At 41.4% G+C, this 20906-nt stretch overlaps 1 protein-coding gene across 1 annotated transcript in view; it reads right to left on the bottom strand.

The window, feature by feature from the left end:
• Positions 1–19958, bottom strand: part of IQGAP2 (IQ motif containing GTPase activating protein 2) — a 392955-nt gene extending 372997 nt beyond the window's left edge. Inside the window, exon 1 of the mRNA XM_006889829.1 lies at positions 19867–19958. Coding sequence (XP_006889891.1) covers positions 19867–19931 — 65 coding nt within the window. The 5' untranslated portion in view covers positions 19932–19958. The remainder of the gene's footprint in view (positions 1–19866) is intronic.
• Positions 19959–20906: the final 948 nt, after the last annotated feature.

The following is a 20906-nucleotide window of genomic DNA, read 5'->3' as shown; positions in this document are numbered from 1 at the left end:
CCCACATCACTCCCTCAGATGACGCAGCTGCCTTGACTCTTGCCTTGCAGGAAATAGCTGTATGTTATGACTGATTTGAAGAAAAGAAAATCAAGAAGCATTGTAAGTCAAGCAAGGCTGAATAGGAACTCATAATTCCTGAGTTCCTAAATATACCCAAGATTTTCTGCTGAAAAATGAGAGGCATATGACAAAGTACACAAATAACCAACTCCCTCACACCATAAATGCAGATTTTAACCAAGAGCAAAATCAAACTGAATTAACCAACTAAGTTAACTACTTACTAACCAAGTAGGTTTGCAACTTACTTTGGTTTTCTATATTTCACCAGGAGAAGAGTATTGAATGTACCATGGACTGCCAAGAAAACAAACAGATTCATTGTAGAGAGGATTAAACCAGGCTGCTCCTTGGAGGCAAGGATTCTGGGGCTTCGTCTGACATACTTTGGACATGTTGTAAGGAGAGACAGGTCTTTGGAGAGGGACATCATGCTGGGTAGAGTAGAGGGACAGCGCAGGAGGGGAAGACCCTCTATGAGGTGGATTGATTCAGTGACTGGGGTACTCGGGATGGGTTTGTCAGAGGCAATGAGATTGGCACAGGATAGAGCACGGTTTAGGTCTGTTGTACATAGGGTCGCTATGAGACGGCACATAACAACAACAACAACAACAACAGAGACTAAGGAGTGCCTGATCCAGGCCATCGTCTTTGCAATTAAATGCTATGCATCAGAGAGCTGGACAACATCTAAGGATAACAGAAGAATTATTGATGCCTTTGAGTTGTGGGGCTGGAGAAGCATATTGAACATACCATGGGCTGCCAGGAAAACAAATAGGTCTGTCTCGGAGAGCTAAAACCAAGTTTCTCCTTGGAGGAAAAAATTTGAAGATCCCTCTCACATACTTTGGGCACGTGGGCAAGAAGGACCAGTCCTTGGAGAAGGATATCATGCTCAGAAGGGTGGAAGGACAGCACAGGAGAGAAAGACCTCAGATGAGATGGACTGACACAGTAACTGGGGTGATGGGGGTAGGTGTATTGGAGTCAGTGAGACTGGCTCAGGGTAGGGCAGGCTTCAAAGCTGTCATACACAGGGTCACTATGAGTCACAGATGACTCGACGGCACATAACAACAAAAACAACATATTTCACTATTGGGCTTTCAAGTAATACCTTTTCTAAGCATAATTCGAAATAATGTAGTGGAAAAAAAAAAAACAATCACTACTGTTGCTGTTGCGTGTACTACACCTATCCTTGATATATCCTGTCCCATCTTCAACCATTAGGAGCTCTGTGTCCTAATCTCAAATCCATCCATAACTTCACTGAGGTTATGTCTGTTGTTATTATTAGTCAAGTCTCTTGCGACTCACAGCGACCCTATATAAAACAGCCCTAAACTCTGCTCTGTCCTGTGCCAACTGCACTGTCTCCAACACACTCATCCCGATTACCCCAGTCACTGAATCAATCCACCTCATAGAGGGCCTTCCCCTCCTGCGCTGTCCCTCTACCCTCCCAAGCATGATGTCCTTCTCCAAGGGCCAGTCTCTCCTTACAATATGACCAAAGTATGTCAGATGAAGCCCCTCAGAATCCTTGCCTCCAAAGAGCAGCCCGGTTTAACCCTTTCCAGGATGAATCTGTTTGTTTTCTTAGCAGTCCATGGTACCCTCAATACTCTTCTCCAACACCAAAGCTCAAAGGCATCAATTCTCCTTCTGTCCTCCTTAGTCACTGTCCAACTCTCTGACGCATAAGTGATAGCAAAGACCATGGCCCGTCTCCATACCTTTTCAACCTGTATGCAGAACAGACTATCCGGGAGGCTGGGCTCTATGAGGAGAAATGCGACATCAGGATTGGTGGAAGGTCTATCAACAATCTGTGCTATGCAGATAACACAACCCTGCTTGCTGAAACTGAGGAGGACCTGAAATACTTGCTGCAGAGGGTCAAGTACTGCAGCCTTCTATATGGATTGAGGCTTAATGTCAAGAAGACAAAGATTCTCACCACTGGACCAACTGGCAGCATCAGGATGGATGGTGAGGAGATTGAGATTTAGCCTGTTTGGCTCCATAATCAACACTCTTGGCACCAGCAGTCAGGAAATTAAAAAGACGCATTGCGATGGGAAAGTCTGCTGTTAGGGACACATCTATAAAGTACTGAAGAGCAACGGTATGTCTCTGGAGTCTAAGGTATGTCTGATACAGGCTATGGTCTGAGGTTATGTGGGCATAGTTAAATCAATCAAAGAGCTTCTGGAATAGGAAAACGCTCAGACTGAAGAAATATTCTATAAATGAAAGATATGAAGAAGTCACTATGTAACAATCTCCTACAAATACTGTCCCCATAACCATCCCAAGTATCCCTCTACACTGGGAATAATGACACTGATTTATGACTTTAAACATCACAGCATGAGGCAGCATCTGGTGGGGAGATTCACACAGGAAGGAAGAGACCTTAATACTGTTTGCTATTCCTACCTTTTGATGTTTCAGCAACAACCAAAAAAAAAAAAAAAAGAACATATTCTTTGAAATCTGTCAAAATATTGGCAGACCCTGAAAGACAATCAATGAGTTAAATGTAAAATATCAACTTAACTGAGAAAAAAAAACCCTGCACCTTCATTATTGAGGGTGAGAAAAAAAAAGTGTAAGCACAGAAAACTTCAAATACTTCTCAAGACTCTAAAAGAGCTAATAGAAATACAAGGAGGAGAAGGAAGAGAAATGATGGATAAGGGAAAGGAGGGAACAGTAAAGTAAGGAATCCCAAAGGGACTGAGAGGGCAGGGAAGAGGCAGGGAATGGAGAAAAGAGGAAATGTGTTAAATCTCAGAATAAAACTACTCACAATGGGAGCATTAAAACAAGGCAAAAACCACAAAACAGAAAAGAAAGGGAAAGAAAAAGGACAAATACTATTAAAATGGTTATACTGCACTGATTCCACAAAAAATTAACTTCATAAGAATTTACCAAGAGCCAGAACAGAGCTAGCCCATAAAGAACCTAAAACCTGAGACTGCATTTTTAACTTAAGTTGAAGACAGGGTTGTTTTATCTTCACTATGTCTTCTCATAAGACTTGTGGGATCAAGAGGTTCCTGGCCAAGAAACAAAAGCAGAACCATCCCATTCTTCAGTGGATTTGAATGAAAACCAGAAATAAAATCAGGTACAATAAAATCTAGCAACAAAATAAATAAAATAAAAGCAATAAAACCCAGGAGGAAACAATGGAGAAGAACCAAGCTGGGGCTCTAAGGAGTCGTACACACGATAGCAGTGTGCACGATGAACCTCTGTCCAGTACCATCGCACTGTGTCAAGCCGATGGATATTCTATTTTATCAAGTTTGAAATGATGCCACAACCTGATCACTTCCCATGGAATGCATGTGAGTTTTATGCACCCTTGTATTCAATGAATCTATGAGACCTATGGTGTAAAAATAAAAGATGAAGGGAGCTCTGGAGGCCTAGTAACAAGAAGCTGCACTTCAATCTCGAAGGCAGGAGGTTTGAATCCCACTTGAGGACTCAGCCACAAACATGCTCTGCCTCAGAAAGGCAAGGAGCATCCAAACTCCATGTCTCCTCTTTTTGTGTTTATTGGAGCTATTCAATCCAGATGTCTGTTGGGACAGAAAGAATAACCCAGAACCATGGAACAAACCAGGGCCCAATGGTCAATACAAGTTCTATTCAGCGTGTGTTGATTACGGCAAACTGTGGAAAGGTGGCCCTGACTTCCGAATGAAATGCTTTTCTAAAAGCTGCTTAGAAAGAAGGTCTTCCAGAAGCCATCCACACAATCTGCCACTTAACCAGGATGTTTCTTCTCTAAATGCACGAAATCACAGCAGTGTACCATGTTAGAATTTACACTGAATAATAAACATCTGAAACTTGAGGGGGGAAAAAAGAAATAATGACATGGCACAGTATGTTCTAGTTCTTAAACACAAAAACTTTGAAAGTGTATAGACTGGGCTAGAAGACTATTGGTTAGGACCTAGATAAGATACTTGTCAGGCTGGGACCAAGGTCAAAGAGAGAACAAAGGATTCAAGGAATATCAACAAAGGGAGTGAACACCCTTAACTACCTAGAAGGGCCCCTCTTTTCCCTCCCTAGAAGACCACCCATCTGGCTAAACCACAAGGGAATGCCCCTCCCTTCCCTCCCTAAAGACCCTGACTATAAAACCTGCCCTAATCCACGTGGTATTTCCCTTGTCTGTCCCTCTGCCTGTTTCTCTCTCTGCAGACCAAGGAATCCCTCCCGGGAGACCCCTTAATAAAACTTCTTTAGCTTCCTTTATTTCTCAGGTACCTTCCTTGAGTCCTTGGCCTTATGTCCAGTGCAAAGACCTAACAATACTCTGTTTAGGACTTGGTTTCTCCACCTAAAAAATGGAGAAACCTCCTTCTTCTCCTCCTCCCAGCATGGCTGTGAGGGTTAAATAAGATGGTGTGCGCTGGGCGCTTAAAGCACAGTGTGTGGCCAGTGGGGCACTGGTGTGATAAATCTTGTTATCAAAGCATATTTGAGACCGTGGAAAATTTCAACCCTCTCCCAGCTTTCCAATTTTGAGAGGCTGAGAAACAAATATAAACTTCAGGATCAAATAACAGTTGCTCAACTGGTCTTTGGCAACAGATGACTGGTATCGATTATATGTGTTTTAAAAACACTCAGCACTGAGAAGTGAAGCACTCACCTGCCAGGGCACACCTGACTAACACCTGACCAAAGCTAGGACACGCAATGTAGGAAACTAAAAAGGAAAGCATCTCCCAAGCATACAATCCAAGCCAGGCGCAGCTGAGTGGGTAAGTGATGTCAGCTCAGGCCCAAAGCATCAACCTCCTTGTATTTTTTGTTCTCAAATCAAGCAGTCTTCCCAATCCTGAAGCTTCTTTTTTTCTTTTTTTTTTTCATTCTTAAACTCTGTCCCTTCCACTCCAACTCCATAGCACAATTCTTGGTCACTGCCCAGCTGGACCTTAGCACCAATGTTCCCCTGGGGCTCTGGTTACAAGTGGCAGAGCTGGCTGATATCCTTTTTCTTGTTCTTTTAAGACACACTAAGATCACGTTGTGCTCTGCCACACTGTCCCCATTGGCCTGCACTCTCACAAGTTGCTTCCTTTCCATGCTACTAAGATGGGCCTGTTAAAATAGTCCTGTGCCTGTATGGCTTATGGCTCTAGAAGCAAAATGGCAGGAAGTGGGCCCAGAGTGGGGGCATGCCCTTCACTCATTCAGGAGCCAGACTCTGAGAGGAGCCTCTGGTTTCAATCCAGCTGCACCAGTCTCAGCATGGAGCATTCCCCTTGGACAGCAGGGTGCAGTTAAAGGCAAAGAGGAACTGAGACAAAACAGTTCATTCAGAGAAGCATGACGATGTATGTTTTTTAAAAGCACAATTAAGAATTTCTTGACATTTCATTTATTTTGTACAAAACAATACAAGTCTCTTAATGGACTGCTGTTGTGTACCATCAAGTCAGAATCAACTCATAGCTGACCCTCCAGTGGGTTTTTCAGAGACAGTAAATCACACAGGATCCACAGACAAACAGGTGGATTCGAATCATGTGCCTCTGAAATGGCAGTGTAACTCCTTGGCACTAAGGCACCAGAAATCTTGGTCAAAAATAAAGAGATTTCCTTTCTAATTCTAAGCTTATCTGAGGAGCAGTGGTTATTAGTATCCTCAGGATCAAAGATGAGGTCACACAATGGATTCTCCAAAATATACCTTATAAGATTCCTAACCTTACAGTCATCATAACAGTAAGTGTTGAGCAAACTGAAAGTCAGGGTTCTCACTCCTTTAAGCATGTGAAGCATTTCTCCTTTCAAACTTGATCCTCTAGTACACTCAGAGGTGAAGCCAGAGCTTGAGACCTGATTTAATCAACGAGGTGTCCTTTTGGTATCAGAACTGGAAGCAACAGCACAAAAGCACTCAGATCAGCGTTTTGTTTTCTTTCCAGGACACATACAAAACTGCCCCAGACCCACTAATCCAGAGAACAGCCTGGCACACATAAAGGGCCCTTTGAAGATAATATTTCTAAACAAGTCCATCACCAAGGGAAGGATTTTTGCTTTGTTTATTTTCAGAAGTAGGACAGAAAAAGCAAGCACAATAAAAGATTTGTATGCATTCTCTCTTTCCTGAAAAATGAGATCTAATATTACAGGAACTCTCCTTGGGAAATACCATAGCAGCCTCATTCATAACTACTTGCTCTATTACAGTGTGCAAACTCCCTTTGCATTTCTTGCCAAAATTCTCTCTCCTGGTCCTTGACCTTCATTAAAAAAACTCCAGTCAGCCTCAATTCCACAACCCAGAATTCTCCCTGAGAGCAATCCCCATCTCACATATTTTTGCAGTTTTTCTAAAGAACCAAGGAACTGGAGTTCTTAAAAAATAGACTCATTTTTGTTATTTAGATGTGTTTCGTACAGATTAATGGGAAACTCACTTAGCAGCATTGTTCTTTGGGAAATGAAACTCATCTAAATAGTGAGGATTTTTGGCCCAGAACCACCTTTTGAAGCTCATGTGAGAGGCTGCTTTCCACTGGCTATACTGTAGAATGAGGACAATGGAGTTCCAGAGAGGAGTGAGGAAGCCACTCAGAGATCACCGCAAGAGTTTAGCAACATATGGAGGAAGACTGCAATAGGCTGGTGGAGACGGAGAGGTGAAAAGATGAGAGCTATTTCCAAGGAGAATTTGGGAAGACACACTGACAACATAATTGAAGGTAAAGAACTTTACATCCTTCAGAAAGGCTTTAGGCAAGTGTTTTCTTAGCATGGTATCCATCTCTCAAAGAGATCCCACTATGTCTGGCTTTACAAAGTGGGTAACCACCATATATTTGGACAACAAATACACTGTTTAGACGCCTCATGTATCTTTGAATAAAGAGCAGAAAATGGTACATGATGGCACAGGGCAGTGGGCGACCCTCTGAAAGAGCCAGAGTGAGTAAGAGTGGCACAGCCCCTCACCACCCCAGAGCAGAATGCCATAAAAATCCCCATAGCCCAGCCCCATGGTGGCTCTAGAGCCACAGCAGCAGCAAGAGGTTCTTTTATTCATTGTTGACTCATGAACTCACATTTGTAGTACTGAGAATGGAGTTTATTAGGGAAGAAAGTTGGAGAGTGGAGGAGGCAAAGAATATCACCCAATACAAGTTCACCCAATACAAATCCAGGTTTAATAAAAGTCCAGGTTCAGTTCAGCAACACAAAGCCTCTGATGTCCTCAATTTTCAGTGAGCTTCTCCTTCAAGCAATCAACAAAACAGTAAGACCTTTAACTGGGACCAGCACAAAAGCAAAAAGCCTCAGGTCTTGCCACAGTTTCTCAATAGCAAGGCGACAGTCTATCACTATCACACTTAGAAGGGCAGAGGATCAGCACAGGGGAGGATGACCCTGGATGAGATGGACTGACACTGGTCGAGGCAATGGGGTCAGGTGTGTCAGAGATAGTGAGACTAGCTCACAACAGGGCAGGGTTCAGGGCTATTATTCATAGAGTTGCTAAGAGTTGTAGTCAACGCCACAGCATATAACAAGATAAGCTTAACGAAGGACCTTTTCAAGTCAGACTGAATAAAGGAACTTTTCTTATTATAGCAGTACTGAGAAGTGATTAAAACACATTCTTTTAAGGTATAAAATTCAAATTGTACAATCACTGTCACAATCAATTTTAGAAAACTGTCATCAGTTCAAAAAGAACACACTAGCAGTTCACCTCCTGCCCCACCTCAGCCTTTGTCAATCACTATCTACTGTCTTGTAGATTTGCCTGTTCTGGAAATTTCATGTAAACGGAATAATAAAACATGTGGCCTTTTCATGACTGGCTTCTCTTCAGCCAGCCACTTAGCATAGTGTTTCCAAGGTTCAGCATGCGGCACGTAGCCTGTCTCACAGCTTCATTCTTTCCTATCATTGAATGGTGTGGATTCCACGTCACAGATGCTGTATTTTATTTATCCACTCATCACTTAACAAAGACTTTGGTTGTTTCCAGTTTCTAGGTATTATGAAAGCACTTCTATAAACATTTATGTACATATCTTTGTACATGAGTTCTTCACTTCTCTCAAGTATGTATTTGGGAGCTGACTTGCTGAAGCACAGTGAAAACTATGTTTGCCTTTTATTTTTTTATGCACACCTACTCTGATTTGTGATGGGTTTTGGGGGTGGTTTTCTTTTTTTTGTCTCTCTTTCTCTCTCTTTTTTCTCTTATGTTTCATTCATGTACATTTTTCTTTTTCCACTTTCTCCTTTCACTCATCAAACTCTTCAACACCATGATTTCCCCCACTCCCTACCCTTAACCCCCTGCCCCCTCCTCTTCCCTCTTTGTATGGCCATACACATCTCACTGGTTATCCTTCTGTTTTTATAATAATGGCCTTTTACAGTATTTGTTTTTTTATGTACCTGAGTTCGTTCACTCACCAAAATGCTCTCCAGCCTCTCCCACATTATATATTATTTTTCAAAATCGTTGCTCCTGAGTATTGCATAGTATTCCATCATGTGACTGTACCACAGTTTCTCAATCCAGTCGTTTGTTGTGAATAATGCTGTTATGAACACCAGTGTACAAATCTCTGTTTGTGTCTCAGTCCTGTTGTCCTTGGGGTATATTCCTAACAGTGGGATGTTGTTGTTGTTGTTGTTATGTGCCATCGAGTCGTTTGCAACTCATAGCGACCCTATGTACAACAGCCCTAAACCCTGCTCTATCCTGTGCCAATCGCACTGCCTCTGACACACCCATCCCGATTACCCCAGTCACTGAATCAATCCACCTCATAGAGGGTCTTCCTCTCCTGCGCTGTCACTCTACTCTACCCAGCATGATGTCCCTCTCCTTTGAGCTGTGGTGCTGGAGAAGAGTATTGAATGTACCATGGACTGCCAAGAAAACAAACAGATTCATTCTAGAGAGGGTTAAACCAGGCTACTCCTTGGAGGCAAGGATTCTGGGGCTTCGTCTGACATACTTTGGACATGTTGCAACAGTGGGATAGCTGGGTCATATTAAATTTCTATGTTCAGATTTTTAAGAATACACCAAACTGCCTTCCAAAGTGGTCATACCATTCTACAGTCCCATCAATAGGTATGAGAGCTCCAATCTCTCCACAACCTCTCCAACATTTGATGCTTGCTGTCCAGTTAAACTTTGCCACCGCTACTGGGGTGAGATGACATCTTATTGTAGTTTTGAAATGCATCTCTCTTATTGCCAATGACTTTGAGTATTTCTTCAAGTGTCTGTTGGCCATCCAAATATCTTCCTCTGTGACTGAGCATGTTTACCTTTTTGAGGAACTGCCAGACAGTTTTTTTAAGTATTTGCACAATTTCACAATCACACTAACAATGACCAAGGGTTTCAATTTCCCTACTTCCTCACAAACATTTGTCACTTTCAGTCTCTTTAATTAAAACTACGTTAGATATGAAGCAGACTCACTGTGGTTTTGTTTCACATTTCCCTCATATGGGTAGCACAACAGTTAAAAGGTGGGCTGTTAATTGAAAGGTTGGTGGTTCAAATCCACCCAATAGTTCGGCAAGAGAAAAGCCATAGTAATGTGCTTCTGTAAATATTTTTTAAAAGTCAAAATACCTCACCACCATTGAGTTGGTTCTGACTCACAGTGACCCTTCATCGAATTTCATTCGTTGTAACTGGTAACAGGAAGAGACTGTCCATATTTCTACTATGGAGTGGCAGGTCAATTCAAATAACTGGAGAAGCTTGGTCTTAGATGATGCTAACAGCATGTCTAATCCTATGGAACATTCTACTCTGTTATATGGAGTTTCTAATGAGTAGAAATAAACTCCCTTGTACCCAGTCTCTTTTCATGTGTAAATTGGTCATCTGCGTAACTGCTTTAAAGAAATGTCTAGTCAGATCCTTTTGCCTTTAACATTTTTAAGTAGGTATTTTTTTACTGATGAGTTGTAAAAATTTCCATATCCTAGATATAAGTGCCTTATCAAGCATACTATTTGCCAAAACATTTTCTCTCACTCTGTGAGCTGGCTTTTCATTTTACTGATGTTTGTTAAAGCAAGAGAGATTTTCGTTTTTACAACATCTAATTTATCTATTTTTCTCATGTTGCTTGTGCATTTAGTACACATCTAAGGGATCACTGTCAAAGTCAAGGTCACAAAGATCTATTCCCATGTTGTTTTCTTATAGTTTTATAGCTGTATTTCTCACATTTAGGTCAATGACTCTTTGTAAGTTAAATTTTCTGTATGGCTGATACAGAAGGATCCAAGTTCATTCTTGTGCATGGGGATAATTGCTTTACCACCATTTGTTTAAAAGACTGTTTTTCCCTCACTGAACTGTCTTGATAATCATGTTGAAAATTACAACTGTCAGGATTTATTTCTGGACTCTCAATTCTATTCCATTGATGTATATGCCTATCTTTAGACCAATATTGCACTGTTTTGATTACTACAGCTTTTACTAAGTCTGGAAATCAAGAAGTATACATCTTCCAACTTTGTTTTTCATTTCAAGGTTGTTTGGGCTATTCTAGGACTCTTGTACTTGCATATAAATTTTAGGATCTATGTTTCATATTTTAAGAGCCCACCTGGCAGGGTGCTATGAGCTGTGCTGCAAACCAGGTCAGACATTCAAATCTTCCAGCTGCTCCAGGATAGAAAGATGTGCGGTCTCTTCCTGTAAAGATTTACAGCCTGGAAAGCCTGATAGAAGGGTCACCAGGAGTCAGAAGCAATGAATGTAAGTTTGGGTTTGGGTGTCAATCTGGAGGAAAATAAAGGCAAATGGAATTTTTGCTTGAGGTTATGTTCAACATCAATCTGTAGAACATTATGGAAAGTGCTAGTGTCATTATTATTATTATTATTAAATTTTTGTGTGTGTGTCCTGTCAAATCGGATCTGATTGGTACAGGAGGAGATTGCCCCTTCTTCTCCAGCAGAGCTTCTGGTGGATTTGAACCACATACCTCTGAGATTGCATACAGCTTTTTTGCCACTAGGCCACCAGAGCTCCGCTAAGTGCTACTGTGTTAATAACATTTGCCGTTTTCAAATAGCAAACTTCATTTGTGAAATTTATTCTTATGTCTTTTAGAAGACATCGCAAATTGGACTGCTCTCTTAACTTCAACTTCAGATTATTCATTGCTAATGTAGAGAACCAAGAAGCAGTAGTCAGAACAGAGCAAGGAAAAACTGCATGGTTCAAAATTGGGAAGGGCGTACGCCAGGAATGTGTCCTGTCTCCATATCTGTATGCAGAACAGATCATCCCAGAGGCTGGCTCTATGAGGAGAAATGCGGCATCAGGATTGGTGGAAAATCTATCAACAATCTGCGTTATGCAGACGACACAACCCTGCTTGTTGAAACTGAGGAGGACCTGAAGAGCTTGCTGCTGATGGTCAGGGACTGCAGCCTTCAATATGGATTGAGGCTCAATGTCAAGAAGACAAAGATTCTCACCACTGGACCAATTGGCAGCATCAGGACGGATAGTGAAGAGATTGAGATTGTTGACAGCTTTAGTCTGCTTGGCTCCACAATCAACACTCTTGGCACCAGCAGCCAGGAAATTAAAAGATGTATTGTGATGGGAAAGTCTGCTGTTAGGGACCTCTCTAAAGTACTGAAGAGCAATGGTGTGTCTCTGGAGACTAAGGTGCATCTGGTACAGGCCATGGTCTTTGCAATCACTTGTTATGCATCAGAGAGCTGGACAATGACTGGGGAGGATAGAAGGAGAATTGATGCTTTTGAGCTTTGGTGTTGGAGAAGAGTGCTGAGGGTACCATGGACTGCTAAGAGGACAAACAGATTCATCCCGGAGAGGGTTAAACTGGGCTGCTCCTTGGAGGCAAGGATTCTGAAACTTCATCTGACATACTTTGGTCATGTTGTAAAGAGGGACTGGTCCTTGGAGAAGGACCATCATGCTTGGGAGGGAGGAGGGGGGCAAGCGCAGGAGGGGAAGGCCCTCTGGGAGGTGGACTGATTCGGTGACTGGGGAAATCGGGATGAGTATGTCGGAGACAATGAGATTGGCACAGGACAGAGCAGAGTTTGGAGCTGTTGTGCATAGGGTCACTATGAGTTGCAAGTGACTCAATAGCACATAACAACAACAATGTAGAGACCTGGGACATAATGAATAAAGAGTTGCATGATCAACCCAAAGGTAGGTGGTTCAAATTTTCCAGCTGCTCCAAGAAAGACAGGCAATTTCCTCCCATGCAATTTACTGCTTCTGATCAACAGCAACAAGTTATTCAGAAGGTACAGAAATGTAATGGAGTTTTTTATATAGATCTTGAATTCTACAAAGTTGTACTGCGACGAGTCTTTTAATGGATTCTTTAGAACGATTCATAAACTAGATGATAATACTTATAGTTTTACTTCTTCCATTTTAATCTGAGCGCTTTTTCTTTCTTCCTTGTGTAAGTGCCCTACCCCAAAACTCCAGTACAATATTTAATACAAGCAGTGACCTCAAATACGCTTATCTTATGAAGAAAACATTCAGCCTTTCAACGCTTTGTATATTAGCTGTTCGATTCTCACAAACACTCTTTATCAACTTGAATAAGGTTCTTTCTACCTCTGTTGGTTTTAGGGGGTTTTAAGTTTTTTTATTAAGGGTTTGGATTTGTCAAATGCTTTTTTTTTAGTCTAATGGGATAATCATGCAATTTAGGTTCTTTAAGGTTTGGTGGTGGTGGTTTTATTTTTTTACTTAGTGAATTTTGGATTTTCCTTGTAAAAGGTTTTTTATTACTAATTCTCTTGGTTTGTTTATGTTTGGGTTGGTAATGCAATTTCTTCCTTATTATGTCCACGAGGCCACCAGATCTCCTAATAATAAATGGTTTTGAAGCTTGTGTTTCTGGGATAGATCCTATATGGTGATATATACTCCTGTTCCTATTTTACTACATTCAATCTGATAAACTTTTGCTGAGGATATTTGTGGTTATACTAATAAGATAAGAGTGCTCTGTAGGTGTTCACAGTGTCTTTAGTTTTGGTAGCAGGTATCACTAGGCTCTAAAGAAGGTACTTGGAAGTATTCCATTCTATTCTATTTCTTCAAAGAGTTTGTGAAAGATTAGTGCTAAACCTCTTTCCACTTTTGGTAGAATTCTCCTGTGAAAATCTGTGGATTTGGATTTTTCTTGTGAAAAGTGTTTTGACGACTAATTCCATTTTTTGCTTGTATTAATATTTCCTCTCTTCAAATCAGTCTTGGTAGTTTCTGTATTTCTAAGAATTTGTCTATTTCATCTGTTGCTGTTGTTATGTGCCGGTGAGTCACCTATGACCCATAGTGATCCTATGTAACGCAGCTTTGAAGCCTGTCCTGTCCTGAGCCAGACTCACTGATTCTAACACATTAATCCCCATTGTATTTGGATCATCTAGGTTTTTTTTTTTATTTAATCTTGCTCATAATACTAAATTACTATCCTTTTTCATTTCTGTAATGTTGTAAAATAATCTTTTAATGGCTTGGTTTTAGTTACCATAGAATCTTGAAATTAGTAAAATTAATATTAAAAATATTTTGAAATACTATAATCCAGACTTTTTTTTTCATCCTAACTTTTTAAAACTTCTAAGTTATAAGGTATGTTGTTGTTAGGTGCCATCGAATCAAGTACAACTCACAGTGAGCCTATGAAAAAATGATCTGAACAGGATAGACATGCACACACAGACACACACAGACATACACAGACAGACACACAGACACAGAGAGACAGACACACAGACACAGACAGACAGACACACAGAGAGACACAGACACAGATACTCAGACAGACATAGAGACACAGACACAGACACAGACACACACAGACAGACACAGACACACAGACACACACACATAGACACACAGAGACACAGACACAGAAACAGACACACACACAGACAGACAGACAGACAGCCACACACAAAGAGACACAGACAGAGAAACACACACACAGAGACACAGACAGAGACACAGAGACACACTGACACAGACACACAGACACACACTGACACAGACACACAGACACACAGACACACACGGACACCCACAGACACCCACAGACACAGAAACACACACAAACCTGTTCTATCCTGTGCAGTCTTCACACTTCCTGACACATTAGAGCCCACTGCAGCAGTCACCATGTCAGTCCATCTAGTTGAGGGTCTTCCTCTCCTTCGCTGACCCTCTACCCTTCCCAGTATCATGCCCATCTCCAAGGAATAGCTCCTCTTAGCAACATGCCCAAAGTATGTGAGGCGAAGCCTCCGAAGATCACTCTGACTGCACCCTCTCCAATACTTATTTATTTGTTCTCTTGGCCATCCATGGGATGTTCAACACTCTTCTCCCAACACCACAGCTCAAAGGCATCGATTCTTCTTCTATCACTCTTATTCACTGTTCTGCTCTTAGATGCATAGCAAGTGACTGGAAAGACATGGCCTGACTCAGGTGCACCTTAGTCTTCAAACTGATATGATTACTCCTCAATAACTTGGAGAGATTCCTAACTGCAGAGTTTCCCAGAGCAATATGTCTTCTTATTTCCTGACTTCTGTTACCAAGGCTGTTAATTGTGGATCCAAGCAAGATGAAGTTGCTGACAGGTTCAATCTCTTCTCCATCCATCATGACACTGCCTCTAAGTCCAGTGGTAAGGATCTTTGTTTTCTTGACATTGAGATGCAATCTAAATTGAAGGCTGCAGTCCTTGATCCTTGGCAACAAGTGGCTTCAAGTCCTCCTCACATTCATAGCAGGCAAGGTTGTGTCATAGGCATAACACAGATTATAGAGGAGCCTCCTTTCAATCCTGACGCCACATTCCTCTTCATATAGTCCAGCTTCTCAAACAATTTGCTCAGCACACAGATTGAGTATGTATGGAGAAAGAATACAACCCTGACACACTCCCTTCTTAATTTTAAACTATGTAATGTTTTCTTGCTCTGTTTACTCAACAGTCTCCCGATCTAGGTATAAGTTTTGCATGATCACAATTAAGTACTCTTGGTTTCACATTCTTCTCAATATCAACCATAATTTGTTATGATCCACGCAGTCAAGTGCCTTTGCAGAGTCAGTAAAGCACGAATAGACATCGTTTTGGTATTCTTTACTTTTAGCCAGGATCCATCTGACATCAACAATGATATCCCTGGTGCCATAGTCTCTTCAAAATCCTGCTTGAACTTCTGACAGTTCCCTACTGTTCTAGATGCTTTTGAATGATCTTCAGCAGTATTTTTCTTGCATGTGATAGTAATGATATTGTTAGATAGTTTCCACATTGTCTTGGATCACCCTTCTTGGGAATGGGAACAAATATGAATCTCTTCCAATCTGTTGGCCAGATAGCTGTCCTCCAAATTTCCTGGCAGAGCTGCACACCCTGGGCTGCATCTGTTAAACGAAACAAGTCAACTGGTATCCCCCACCCCAGCCCCGATTCCTAGGGGTCTTGTTTTTTCCAATGCCTTCAATACAGCTCCCACTTCCTCCTTCATTACCACTGGCTCCTGCTCATATGGTACTTCCTGAAATTTTTCCCTGTAAGTCAGTTCTTTTTGGTACAGTGACTCCGTGTATTTCTTCCATCTTTTTTAATGTTAAAAGTTACAAGAGATAGAAACTACACATACTTTCAATTATCATTTTCAGGGGGGAAAGCTGTACAAAAACAAAGCAAACACATTTCTAGTTAAATGCACCAAAGTTATTTCAACTGAAACAAAATATCAGAAACAGCTCTTGGCTGAATCTACACATCTGCAAATGAACCATTTAGGAGAAATCCAATATTCTAAGGTAACTACATCCACATAAACACATACACATGTATGCACTAACATTGTCTTAATATAACAAATTCCTAAGGAAATAATGATGGAAAAGATCTGTGCAATAAAATACCTTAAAATAAATATTAGTTTTTGAACAGAGACTAATGCTTTATTTCTTACATTTGGGACTATCTGATTCTACCACCCTCTGCTTTCTCAAATCTTAGCACATCTATAAAACTCTTAATAGCCACATATTTTTACCTACTCAAAGACCATACATCAGTTTCCCTGAAATAGTAAAAAGGTTTGTTGTTGTCATGTGCCGTCAAGTCACCTGCAACTCAGAGCGATTCTAAGTACAAGAGCTCTGAAGCTGCCCTGTCCTGAGCCAGTATCACTGACTCCAATACAACCTCCATTGCCCCAGTTACTATATCAATCCATTTCATCCAAGGCCTTCTTCTCCTGCACTGTCCCTCCACCCTTCTGAGCATGATGACATTCTCCAAGGATGGGTCCCTGCTGGTCATGTGCCCAAAGTATATGAGACAGAACTACAAAATCCTAGCCTCCAAGGAGAAACTTGGTTTCACACTCTCCAAGACAGACCTATTTATTTTCTCGGAAGTCCATAGTATGGTCAGATCTTAATAAAAAATCCATTTGGTGTATATTATATATATATATATATATAATCTCGTCTCATAAAATAAATATATGAGGAATTGTCTTACTTAAAAATAGTCTATTTCTTTAATTAAACGGTTTCTAAGGAAATTTTCAAGGTCAACTGTTATGGTGAATTCATCAGAATTTTGAAACTACTACAGAAGATGACAAGCTTTCATGCTCCATTTTTATGCCACTTTCATATACTGGGGCAGAAACTATGGTATAACTACTATCCTGACTGGCACAAGAGTTTACAGAATACCTTCACTGTCTTAATTTTAGTTGACTTTTAGAAAAATTTAAAAAAATAAAAATATAAAATGAAAAATTCCATGTAGTAGCCAGAGCAGGTGGTGATGTCATCTTTACCGGCCCATTAAGAGAAGAACAAAACTGAAGATCCTACAGGTGAATGACTTCTCCAAGATCACACACAGTTTGTTAAGTTGTTGCTGTTGTAGTTGATATATGACATTGAGTTCCCTGCTACTCTTTGCAACACTATGTACAACAGTTCTGAACCCTGCTCTATCCTATGCCAACTTTATTCACTTAACCATTGCACAACTTCACCATTGTGCAACCAGGACTCCTGAAGTAGAGGTTGTTTTTACTATTGTTGGGTACCATCAAGTCAACCATGACTTACAGGGACCATATGAATAGTGATCTAAACCCTGACCAGTTCTGAGCCCTCCCGTGGAAGAGGTAGGACTAAGAAATCAGGTCGATGATCCTCAAATTAGGCCTTCTCTGTATGACAGGGCTCCTGACAAAGAACAAGATAATAAACAGAGAACAATGCAATGTGTATGTCAGTAGAAGAACATTTTCCACAAATCTACTTAAGCTATTTCCTTGAAAACATATTTCTTTGAATGTCTTCTAATCTAAACTTCTAAGAGAAAATCTAACAAAAAAATATCTTGTTTTTCATAATCTTGGGCTGAAAGCGAGTTTGGTAACCTCACTGCAGATGCCAGACATGGTAAATAATTTTTACACTAGGCCTTTAGAGATTTAAAAAAAGTTATATGATACTTCTTAAAATGTTGGTATAACCCAGAGAAACTCTCCTTTTAAAGCAATTCTTATGCCAAATTAGCACATGTCACTGAATGTCCTTGTCCAAAATACTAATTGAAACCCCCATTTCTTTGGGATGCATAGATTAGCTACTTACCAGTGACCAGAGTGAATTAATGGCCACTGAGTATTCATAGTTAAATAGATAAGAGGGCTGGAGGGTATCTTTTGTCCATAGTTCTCAATCACAGCATGCAGCATTAAATCAAAATGTGACTCAGGGCATATGGACATTAGCATTAACCCAGCAAAGGACAAAGTTCTCAGAGTTTTCTGATAGAGTCCTACGTGCAAAGTGCAAATAATTCTTTATCTTCACTTTCTCCTCAGAAAATCCAGACAGACTTAATCTAAAAAGTCTAGAGTCAATGGAATTTTAGAGATGACACACCCAACATGGTCACACACCCATGGGTTAAAAAGGAGACAGCTATGGCTGACTCTGAGGAGAATGGGAATCCCAGAACTAATGGTACTAATGCAAAACCTATAATTGGACCAAGAGGGAGTTGTCAGAACAGAGTAAGGAAACACTGCATGCTTCAAAACTGGGAAGGGCATACTTCAGGGATGTGTCCTGTCTCCATACCTATTCAACTTGTACGCAGAAAAGATTATCCGGGAGGCTGGGCTCTATGAGGAGAAATGCGGCATCAGGATTGGTGGAAGGTCTATCAACAGTCTGCGTCATGCAGATGACACAATCCTGCTTGCTGAAACTGAAGAGGACCTGAAGAACTTGCTGCAGAGGGTCGAGGACTGCAGCCTTCAATGTGAATTGAGGTTCAATGTCAAGAAGACAAAGATTTTCACTACTGGACCAATTAATTGGCAGCACCAGGATGGATGGTGAAGAGACTAAAATTGTTCACAGCTTTAGTTTGCTTGGCTCCACAGTCAACACTCTTGGCACCAGTAGCCAGGAAATTAAAAGACGTATTGCCATGGGAAAATCTGTTAGGGACCTTTCCAAAGTGCTGAAGAGCAATGGTGTCACTCTGGAGACTAAGCTGCATCTGATACAGGCCATGGTCATTGCAATCACTTGTTATGTATCAGAGAGCTGGACAGTGACTAGGGAGGATAGAAGGAGAACTGATACCTTTGAGCTGTGGTGCTGGAGAAGAGTATTGCGCGTACCATGGACTGCTAGGAAAACAAACAGATTCATCCTAGAGAGGGTTAAATGGGGAGGCTCCTTGGAGGCAAGGATTCGGAAGCTTTGTCTAACATACTTTGGACATGTTGTAAGGAGGGACTGGTCCTTGGAGAGGGACATCATGCTTGGTAGGGTGGAGGGACAGCACAGGAGGGGAAGGCCCTCTATGGGGTGGATTGATTCAGTGACTGGGATAATCGGGATGGATGTGTCAGAGGCAGTGTGATTGGCACAGGACAGAGCAGAGTTTAGGGCTGTTGTATATAGAGTCACTATGAGACGCAAGCAACTTGACAGCACATAACAACAACAACAACAACAACATTATAAACTGACAGTTTAGTGACCACTAGGCCACAGTCTAATATGCTATTATCCTAGTGAGCAGTGATTATTATTGGGGAAAGCATGAGTAAAAAGATTTAGGGAGCTCTGAGTGGGGAAAGGACCTTGCTTTAATAAATTGTTTCCCCCACATCCAAGCCAGGGAGATGAAGATTTTGAAAGAATGTGAAATTTGCTAAGTGATTTCCTGAGAGGTTCTAGAGAAGACAAAGGAGCGCAGCCCTCCCCATCCCACAACCAGTGTCTTGACTTTGGCCATGGGAGGAACTGATTCTTAACTCTACCTGAGCAACTGCAAACAGCAAGTGCTCCTCCCATTGCCCTGCCACATGATTTGTTGCAACTTTGGTAATATGGGCATGGGTGAGGGTGGTGTTCATCCAGCTGTGACACAGGACTAGAGTGGGGTGAGAAGGCGAGGTTATAATCCCTCCTACACACACACACACACACACACACACACACACACACACTCTCTCTCTCTCTCTCTCTGCATGGACAGCTTAACCAGATCTAAATCAGAGAACGAAAACAAGAGTCTCTCCTTAACCTGGCACCTACAGAGTCACTCATGCATTGAAGTCCCTCCAGGTCATCAAGAATCTTATCCTCAGTAGAAGGCATAAAAAGATCATGGAGCTCACCTTTTGGCTTCCTCTAAGTGGCACAAATATTCATAAGCGATGTTCTGCCGCCTCCTCTCATCCATCTCCTCTGCAGAGAGCCTTTCATCATCCACGATCGCTAGAGATTGAAAAGGGCAGCATGTTACTTCAAGGGCAGTAGACCATCAGTTCAACAATGATCATTCAAAACAACATAGACAGAAACTGCCTTTGAATACAGCAATTTTACATCATTTCTAACAAAACATCACTACTAAAATGTAGGTGAATTACACCTATGTTCATAGCAGCATTATTCACCATCACACATGGAAACAGCCCAAATATCCAACCACAATAGAATAGCTTGAGAAATTATGGTATACTCACATGAAAGAATACTACACCACACGCAGGAGCGATGATTTTGAAAAGAACTAGCTTGCTTGGCTTCACAATCAATACTCATAGTACCAGCAGCCAGGAAATCAAAAGATGAATTGCATTGGGAAAGTCAACTGTCAAGTACGTTTCCAGAACACTGAAGAGCAACAATGTCAGTCTGGAGACTAAGGTGTGCCTGATCCCAGCCCGTGGTCTTCTCAATTACATGCTATGCATCAGAAAGCTAGACAATGACTCGGGATGATGGAAGGAAAATTGATAACTGAGTTGTGGTGTGGGAGGAGAGTATTGAATATATTATGGACTACTAGGAAAACAAAGAGAGGGTGAAACCAGGCTGCTCCTTGGAGGCAAGGATGCCAAAGCTCCATCTGACATACTTTGGGCATGTTGCAAGAAGGGACCAGTCCTTGGAAGAGAAATTATGCTAGAGAGGATGGAGAGACAATACAATAGAGGAAGACCCTCGATGAGATGCATTGACTCAGTGGCAGGGGTAATAGGGGTAGGTGTGTCAAAGACAATAAGGCTGGCACAGGACAGAGCAGGGTTCAGAGCTTTTGTACACAGAGTCACTATGAGTCACAGGCGACTTGACAGCACATGACGACAACAACTTAACTTGGAAAGGGCTAGAGAGCATTATGTTAAATGAATTAACTCAGACCCATAAG

This window comes from Elephantulus edwardii, unplaced genomic scaffold (genome assembly GCF_000299155.1).
Source record: "Elephantulus edwardii isolate Elephantulus edwardi_28Jun2011 unplaced genomic scaffold, EleEdw1.0 scaffold00082, whole genome shotgun sequence".
NCBI classification, from domain to species: Eukaryota; Metazoa; Chordata; class Mammalia; order Macroscelidea; family Macroscelididae; genus Elephantulus; species Elephantulus edwardii.
Note: the sequence above shows the minus strand (reverse complement) of the source record. Positions and strands in the feature narration are given on the sequence as shown.